At 39.4% G+C, this 9,998-nt stretch overlaps 1 protein-coding gene across 1 annotated transcript; it reads right to left on the bottom strand.

Annotated features, from left to right (window-relative positions):
• Positions 1-718: 718 nt before the first annotated feature.
• On the bottom strand, positions 719-2,053 carry LOC131137565 (chemerin-like receptor 1). The gene has a single exon (XM_058085675.2). It carries the CDS (start codon positions 1,986-1,988, stop codon positions 801-803), a length of 1,188 nt encoding a protein of 395 aa, XP_057941658.2. The 5' UTR covers positions 1,989-2,053; the 3' UTR covers positions 719-800.
• Between the last annotated feature and the right edge of the window lie 7,945 nt (positions 2,054-9,998).

The raw sequence follows: 9,998 nt of genomic DNA on the forward strand, positions 1-9,998 counted from the left end.
TTATTGTTCTCATATAGACGATCTACAGACTTATACTGTAACACTGTCACAACAGCATTAAACAATACGTTTTTCATAAAAGGGTACCTTTATGTACTAATAATAAATAAATGATCGCTGTTTCGAGGTTGACTATGGCTTATTATTTGTAAAAAAATTGTTGCAGACAAGTTATTGCAGTATTCTTGTCATTAAGTGTCAGTAATGTTACATTGATGGGCCATGACGTCATATTACATAACCTTCACACTGCATGGAGTCAGAAATGGCATGTCCGACGTGATAGAGCAAAATAAAAAGTTCTCCTCCCATTCCATGTGGAAGTGGTAAGCTTTTGGCGTCCTACCTTGGCCTTCTTCTCCACTCTGTTTTGAAATGCTTAAATTTAAAGAGGCTAACTATAGTTAGCTTGGTAGGTTGCTAATGGACATACACTAATATGGAATGAAAATAATAGACTGTTGTAAATGTAGGTCCATGCTTCTGATGGGGTTTGGGCCAGCAGAGAAGGCCTTGCTGGCCACCACTGGTTGATATACAGTAACCTTTGCAGCGAATTGCTGCTATAGTAATAAAAAATCAAAAATAATTTGGATTTTTGGATGAGGACAAAATGAGATATTCATTGAAAAACACGTTTTTATTGACTGTTTATTGACGCAGTCCAAATAGTACATGCAAAACAAAAATACAAGTGAAAATTGTCATAAAATGGAGTAAAAAGGAGTTTATCAGACAGTAAAAATATATTCAACAGACATCTTCTTGTATTTGCTCGAAATGAGTTTCCAATACATCACTCATACTTGAGTACTGTCATTACCTTGACTGGTTTCAACTGTCTTTGAGTCTGCATGAGAGCTCTCTTCCTGGAAAGCATTCTCCAGGACTTTCAGAATGGATGTACAAACTGTATTTTTGAAATCCTGGCCCATGAACACGTAGAGGAATGGATTAAGGCAACTGTTGATAAAGGCCAGACTGGTCGCTATGGGGACTCCGATAGTTACGACATTTTGGAAAACGACACTTAAAAACCTGTAGCTGACCATCTCCATTAAAACAAGGGTGTGAAAAGGAGCCCAGCAGATAAAAAAGACAATGATAACAGCAGCGATGATCTTAAAAGGCCGACTCGAGTGACTGGTAAGGTTGCGGTTCTTCCTGAGACGGTGGATTATAGCCGCATAACAGGACACGATGACCATGAAGGGGATAGCAAAACCCAGAAGGAAACGAGTCACGGTCATGGCCTGAAAACGAAACAGTCGTAGCTCATTAACATGAGGCGCGAAGAAGTCGTCGGAAAAAACAAAGTTGTTGAAGCAGTTGATGACGTCGTCGCTAAAAAACGATGGTCCCGTGTCCCTGAAAATGAAGTATGGAATGCTCAAAATCAGAGCCACCATCCATATAACCAGACTCAAACGGGACGCCTTCTGGACACTTCGGTGGTTCTGAGCCCAAACGGGCCACACCACGGCTACGCATCTGTCGATGCTGATCACCATCAGGATATAGACGCTGGCAAACATGTTGATGGCGCTAACTGCGCTACTCATCTTGCACATGAACTTGCCGAACGGCCAGTGGAAATTTAGAGCCGTGTACGCCACGCTTAGAGGAAGGAATGCGGTGAAGAGGAAGTCGGCCACGGCGAGGTTGAGGAACCAGACTGTGTTGACTGTTTTCTTCATCTGGAATCCGGTTACCCAGATAACCAAACCGTTGCCCAGCACGCCAAAGACAAAAGCCAGTGAATAAACAATGATAGACATGGTGTTGAGAGACCGCCTCAATTCGGCAAACGGATCGGTTGTTCGATTTCCCAAAAGGTTGTCTGACTCGGAGAAATCTTCTCCAGTCACACCAGTTGTATTGATGCGAGAGAAAGGTGTGGACGTAATCTCCATTGCCTTGAAAATTGCCTGTGTTGAAAAGAAAATAAAATGTGTGATTTTTCTATCATTGCAATAGCCCTCCATCATAGCTTACGCCGATGGTTCGATTATTTTCTGTCATGCTTCCCAAAGGGACGGAAAAGTTTTCCTGCCCCGTCCGATTTGGAAAACTATTGAGAAACTAATATCTATTTATGTATTTTCCTGTACTGTATAGACTGAACTCAAAACCATTCATTCATTTTCTGCCGCTTATCCTCATGAGGGTCGTGGGGGAATGCTGGAGCCTATCCCAGCTGTCTTCGGGCAAGAGGCGGGGTACACCCTGGACTGGTGGCCAGCCAATCACCCGTACTTTTACTCATTCACTGAAAATGTCAAGCATTTTCAAGTCACCAGGCTAAAGTCCGAGTTAAGTCCTGAGTTGTTGGTGCTGGAGCCTATCCCAGCTTTCTTCGGGCGAAAGGCGGGGTACACCCTGGACTGGGCGCATATAGACAAACAACCATTCACACTCACATTCATACCTATGGACAATTTGGAGTCGCTAATTAACCTAGCATGTTTTTGGAGGTTGGGATTGAACTCAGGTCTCCTAGCTGTGAGGTCTACGCGCTAACCACTCGACCGCCGTGCAGCCCTTACTTTTACTCATTCACTGAAAATGTCAAGCATTTTCAAGTCACCAGGCTTAAAGTCCGAGTCAAGTCCTGAGTTGTTGGTATCAAAGTCTAAGTAATAATATTAAGTCAGGTCCAAAGACATCGAACGTGTGACTTGAGTCCAAATCCCATGACTCGAGTCCAGACCTGTGACCTTTTTTAAGTTCGTTCATTCATTTATTTTCTACCGCTTATCCTCACAAGGGTCACGGTGGAATTCTGGAGCCTATCCCAGCTGTCTTCGGGCGAGAGGCGGGGTGCACCCTGGACTGGTGGCCAGCCAATCACAGGGCACATATAGACAAACAACCATTCACACTCACATTCATACCTATGGACAATTTGGAGTCGCCAATTAACCTAGCATGTTTTTGGAATGTGGGAGGAAACCGGAGTACCCGGAGAAAACCCACGCATGCACGGGGAGAACATGCAAATTCCACACAGAGATGGCCGAGGGTGGGATTGAACTCGGGTCTCCTAGCTGCGAGGTCTACGCGCTAACCACTCAATCGCCGTGCAGCCCAACTCAAAACCAAATCCAGCAAAATGCAACAAAATGGAGAGCATTACATAATGCAAGTGTATTCAAAAGTCAAATGATTGACATATGTCTGTATCAGCCCGTGATTTGAGAAGCACTGACCAATGTTGTTCACAGAAAATAGGCAATTATGGAACATTTCTGCAATTTCCTCTGTCGACAATAAAATGGTTACTTCATCATTTCATTATGTCCGTTTGCCAACCAACAAAGTCAACCTCTTTTTTGTGACTTCATTTTATTAGCGTTGACATGAATATTGGCAAAACTGTATTACTGCCCATCAATAAGGGCATGCCTCAGGGTCTTATTTAAAGTCCTCTCACTGTTTTAGTCTGAAAAATATTCTTGGAGACTTCCATGTATTTTCTTCATTAAGTTTGTGGGTGAGCTGGAGCCTATCCCAGTTGACTCACATAGACAAAGAACCATCCACAGTTTTGGACTATGGGAGGACGAAAGCGGAGAATATGCAGGCTGATGCCATTTTCGGAGACATCTGTCTTTAAACGCATTTATAGTCAACAATTATTGAGGTCACTCATGTATTGTCTAAGGCAGGGGTGGGCACATTTTTTGACTCGTGGGCTGCATTCAGTTAACAAAATTGTCTAGGGGGGCCAGAATTTAACACACACACACACACACTAGTTTATGCTTATAATTTTTCTTGAATTATTTGTCTAATTTTATCTGTAAAAGTGTTATCCTATCATCTGTATGTTCTCATGTCACTTTAAACACCAGACCACATCAAACTATGTTATTTTTACATTTTTTTTTTTACTAAATAAGACACCCAACTTGCAAGTCATGTTGCCATTTGTATGTTAAAAGTTGAAATACTTAGAAAGCAACTGGCGGGCCGGATTCAAACGCTTGGTGGGCCGCATGTGGCCCCCGGGCCGTAGTTTGCCCACCCCTGGTCCAAGGTGTAAAACCTCCAGGCAAGTCACTAGAACAGCTTTTGTACCGCTTTTTCCTCACGAGGGTCGCGGGGGTGCTGGAGCCTATCCCAGTCCTGGGACACCCTGGACTGGTGGCCAGCCAATCACAGGGCACATATAGACAAACAACCATTCACACTCACATTCATACCTATGGACAATTTGGAGCCGCCAATTAACCGAGCATGTTTGTGGAATGTGGGAGGAAACATGCAATCTCCACACAGAGATGGCCGAGGGTGGGATTGAACCCGGGTCTCCTAGTTGTGAGGTCTGCGCCCGAACCACTAGCCCGCCGTGCAGCCTCGTTTCTCATAAAATTAATTCATTTTCTACTGCTTATTCTCACAAGGGTCGCGGGGGTGCTGGAGCCTATCCCAGCTGTTTTCAGGCGAGAGGCGGGGTACACCCTGTACTGGTCGCCAGCCAATCACAAGGCACATATAGACAAACAACCATTCACACTCACATTGGACAATTTGGAGTTGCCAATTTTTGGAATGTAGGAGAAAACCCATGCATGCACGGGGAGAACATGCAAACACAGAGATGGCCGAGGGTGGAATTGAACCCTGGTCTCCTAGCTGTGAGGTCTGCGTGCTAACCACTCGACCACCGTGCAGCCGTTTTGTGCAAAAAATGTGTATGTAAAACAAGAATATAATCTCATAACTGTTGCCATTTGATTTTCTTTAGTTCCCATATGCAAATTGGGATGTATACCATGCATTTTTTTAGGGTGTAGGTTTATTCTAATTATGCCATAGACTGAATCAATTTTCCCCCTTGAGTCAAAAAACAACAATAAAAGCAAGAAATGACAACTCCACAGTACCTTTGTCAAAGCTCTCCAGTTGGGTTAGGCTGGGTGAAAAGAAGAAGCAGCCCCAATCCATTGCGCTAATAAAGCAATGGACGTGTGATGAAACTGCTCACTTTGAGTGGCTCAACACATTTCACATTAAAATCCTCCACTTTGTTGTATTCATATATTGTAATTCGGAAAAAAAACTATTCAATGAAATCTCTTCCATGTCCCCCCGCTACCTCACTCTTTAATACTTGTTGTGTTTTGATGTTTTATTTTGAAATAGACACTTCCTGCCTTCCTGCCTATCCCTGTCTCTTGATCTTCCACATATGCTTTCAATTACTCACAAGTCTCCGGTTTTGCCATCACTCGCCATGCATTCCATACAAACTCCCGCCGACCTCTCGGCTTTCTTTGTGTCCGTCATGTTCCAAGGGCTCCTCTCGTCTCTGTAGATTCAATCTAGCAAGAAAAGACAATAAAAAAAGTATGAAATTGTATCTATTTTAAGATATTAAATTTACAGTATTGGCAATGCACACATGGTTAACACTATTAATGCCATACTAGGCTCTAGCTGCCTTACAATGTGATGTTAAAGGGGACCTATTCTACTCATTTTAGGGGCTTTGGGGCACTACAGTTTATTTTATTATATATAATATACTATATTATGGTATTATGGTAATGGTTTTATTTCATTTGAACGTGCATCATATTACAATTGAATGCATCACATAATCAGTTCACAGTTCCACATGTCCAAAAGGAGTAGGAAGAAGCAAAGCTTATTAAATCCTACCCCTCCATCTGGTACTTTTACAATCAGTAACTGTTACACTTGTTCACTTCCTGCTTTCCTAATATAGTTAAATTTTGTTTTCATTTTTTAAAATAAAAAATAAATATTTTTTATAAGATGTGTTTTTTTATTATTATTTTTTAAATAAAAAAATAAATATTTTTTTCATTAGAAAATAAAAAAAATATATATTTTTAATGTTTTTATTTATTTATTTATTTATTTATTTATTTATTTATTTATTTATTTATTTGTCACGTACCAAAGTACAAGGTGATATGAGCATCCAATGACATAATGGGTACCATAGTAAGTGTCAATATAGTGATATGTATAGCACATCATGACTGGTTCAAGACTCTTCATCCTTGTATTTAGCAAACATCAACTGCTTGTATTGTTTCTTGAATTGGCTCATCGTTGTGCATTGTTTGAGGGTCTTACTCAATCCATTCCATAGTTTGATTCCACATACTGAAATGCTATGGCTTTTTAACGTAGTCCTAGCATAGAAGTGTTTCAAATGTACTTCTTCCCTGAGATCATATTTCTCCTCTCTTGTAGAGAAGTATTGGATGACATTTTTAGCTAATTGGTTATTTTTTTTAACATATATATAAAAAAACTGTATTATGGAAAGCAGGAAGTGAACAAATGTAACAGTTACTGATTGTAAAAGTACCAGATGGAGGGGTAGGATTTAATAAGCTTTGCTTCTTCCTACTCCTTTTGGACATGTGGAACTGTGAACTGATTATGTGATGCATTCAATTGTAATTGTAACACTACTTTTCTTTACATGGCAGTGAGCTAATATTAAAAGATTTGATATGCATTGTAGCCTGAAGGTTCAATTTTCTGCCATGTTCCGTCCTTGACGCTTGGACGGCTTCTCCGGAGTGTCCTGCTATCAGTTGTTTTGTTTTGTCTTGTCTCTTGACCTTGGGACAAGTTGCTGCCATTTGATGTAAATAGTGTAACATATTGGATCAAAAAGGCTCGAGCTCAGCTGTATTGACGTAGAAACAAAAATCAAACCACAGCAATAAGTCACAGTGACAGCAATACATACTTTAGATCCATTATCTTCAGTCAATCATTTAAGCAGATTACAAAGTTATTATGGCGATTATTGCAATTATTGACACTGAACATGTCAGGGTAACATAATACTGTAATGTATTAGCCGATACTAATTGACAGCCAAAAGGGGAATTACAAGAAAACTGAAATCAGTCAAGATGAACAAAACCAGACATGGATGAAACACACATTTAGAAAGCCAATAAAAAAACACAGAGCCAAACCCACACTGGAATAGACAGAAATTAAGCCCAAAAGCGCGACCCCGAGTGAGACTATATGGCTGCGTCTCAATAACAATATTCACATGACAGACATACAATTTCGGGAGCCTCGGACTTGGCAAGTTCGGATTGGAAATATGATCTCTGGGAATGGAACAACATGGTGCAGCCATTTTAACTTCACAATGCAATGGATGGTGGGATATCTGAAAAGAAATTACATCGAGGATATGTCTAAAGCAGGGGTCTCAAAATCAATTTACCTGGGGGCCACTGGAGCTCGGGTCTGGTGAGACTGGGCCGCATCAGGTTTTCCAAAAAAACCCAAAAAAACTCATTTATTAAAAACAAAAAATTTTTTTAAACTTTGCTTTGGTGCCAATTTTCTACAAGAAAAGCTCTGATAAAACATTCCACTGTTCTCAAATATCTTAATTTTTATTTTTCTACACAAAATAAGATGAAAAATAAATAAATCAAGAAAAGAAAATCAATCAATCAGGAATAAATAAGTAAAATTATAATAATAAAACGGCAAATAATAAAAACCACATATAATTGGTGGGTAGACAAATTATTTTTTTCAGATTAAAATGAACAAAGCATTATTAGAGCCCTGTAGACATGACAAAACACGACTATAGTCACATTTATACTCTTTTTATTTACAACATATTGCGCAACTCCAGGGTCTTGAGACACATGCTAACTCGCAAACTAGAGAGCTAGCGACCTAAACGGTAGCCTTCAAGTTATTTCCTTTAAACTTAAATAGCCAAAAACTTACCACTTCCGCACGGATAGGGAGGATAACTATTAACAGTTATTTAACCTTTAACATGAACATTAATCAAACATAATAATTTTTTCTGGGTACATGATACCATACAGCATCCATATCAAACTTTCATATCAAGGCGGGGGCCTCAAACTAGTGTCCTGCGGGCCACATTTGGCCCGCGGGCCACGTGTTTGAGACCCCTGGTCTAAAGTCTTGGAAAGTTAATTAGCCAGCATTTTATGACATTTAACAAGAAGCCAAGAACAGACAAGCATTTATACTGACAACCAATAAGAACAGAAAGACTTGGAAAATCACAGTTCCAGGAGGAAACCAATAAAGCCAGTAACAGTAAATCATAAAGTATAATAAAGTAATATGAAAACATCACCTGATGTCAATGATGTAACCACTGAACTAAATGCAACAGAAAAACCACCATCTTGCAGTCAAATAGAGGTAAGGAGAGTGGGATTCTTTTATGGGCATAATATTGACCAATAATTGACATGTAAACTGACAGTTGAAAGAAATGCAAAACAGTTCCCCCTGCTGGTTACCTGAAGAACATAACAGCAGCAAATGCACCACAATGGATGATGAAACAACTCTCAACAACTGGTATAAAATATAAAATATATATATACTATACATTAAACACTATAAACTATACTCGGGGCTGCATAGCGGAAGAGCGGTTAGGTAATAACTTTATTATTTTTCATTCTATTTTTTAATTCATTTTAACAAAAATAAATAAATAAAAATAATTAAATTGGAGTAAAAACTTATGAATTTTTTTTTTAAAGTAAGTCTTCTTGGGTTGCACGCCAGACGAGTGGTTAGCGCCACACAGCTAGGAGACCCATCTTCAATTCCCCCCTCGGCCATCTCTGTGTGGAGTTTGCATGTTCTCCCTGTGCATGCGTGGGTTTTCTCCGGGTACTCCGGTTTCCTCCCACATTCCAAAAACATGCTAGGTTAATTAGCGACTCCAAATTGTCCATAGGTATGAATGTGAGTGTGAATGGTTGTTTGTCTATATGTGCCCTGTGATTGGCTGGCCACCGGTCCAGGGTGTACACCTCCTCATGCCCGGAGACAGCTGGGATAGACTCCAGCACCAGACCCTCACAAGGATAAGTGGTAGAAAATTTTCATCAATTTTCTATGCCGCTTATCCTCACCAGGGTCGGGGGGTATGCTGGAGCCTATCCCAGCTGTCTTCAGGCGAGAGGCGGGGTACACCCTGGACTGGTCACATATAAAGACAAACAACCATTCACACTCACATTCATACCTATGGACAATTTGGAGTCGCCAATTAACCTAGCATGTTTTTGGAATGTGGGAGGAAACCGGAGTACCCGGAGAAAACCCATGCAAACTCCACACAGAGATGCTCAAGCGGAGAATCGAACCATGAATAAAACCGTACTTGTTATAATCCACTGGAGGTCACAAGTGAGCAAAGCAAGTAACACACCAGCTTCAGTTTTTGAGTCTTTTAACAAACACTTTTATTGTACATTTACATACATACTGTATTCAACATTTACACTTTTTTACATTACAAATAGGCTTTAGTAGAAAAAAAAACAAGGCAGTGTGTACACACGAGCAGGCCTCAACAAACAACAAAACAATTTTCGGAGAAAAATAGACCGAATGAAATGCACCGTGCAACCTTCCCAAAAAAAAGGAACAGTAGTCTGTTTCTATTTAGCATTGGAATAATATTCCCAAAGCCATGTATGGAACAAACATTGGAGTCTATATCAATTTGTGGGGTAATTAATATTGAATATTATCTGTTGAAGTATGTTACATGACTGTTAATATGTGTAATTAGCTTTAACCAGAGCTTGTGAAATAATGGTTATTATTTTATAGTAAGTTAAGTTTAGTTCTTAGTGTATGTTGGAAATACTGTACACAAGTAAGTACAGAATGATCATTTCCCAATGTTAGTCTCGGACTAGTTTAGCCCAAGTGCCACAGCCACATTTTTTCTGAAAAAAAAAATAATAATAAAAAAAAAAATATATATATATATATATTTTTTTTTTAATTTATTTGTTTTTTTATTAAATTAAAAACTTAATTATAATATATATATATATATATATTATAATTAAGTTGACAACAAATTAAACTACTTTGAATCAAATGATTAAGTCAGTTGACCTAACATATTATTTTGAGTTATGAACTTAAAAACTTGTCCCATGACAACAATTATT

Source organism: Doryrhamphus excisus, linkage group LG17 (genome assembly GCF_037039965.1).
Source record: "Doryrhamphus excisus strain RoL-2023G ecotype Guam linkage group LG17, RoL_Dexc_Guam_v1.1, whole genome shotgun sequence".
NCBI lineage: Eukaryota > Metazoa > Chordata > Actinopteri > Syngnathiformes > Syngnathidae > Doryrhamphus > Doryrhamphus excisus.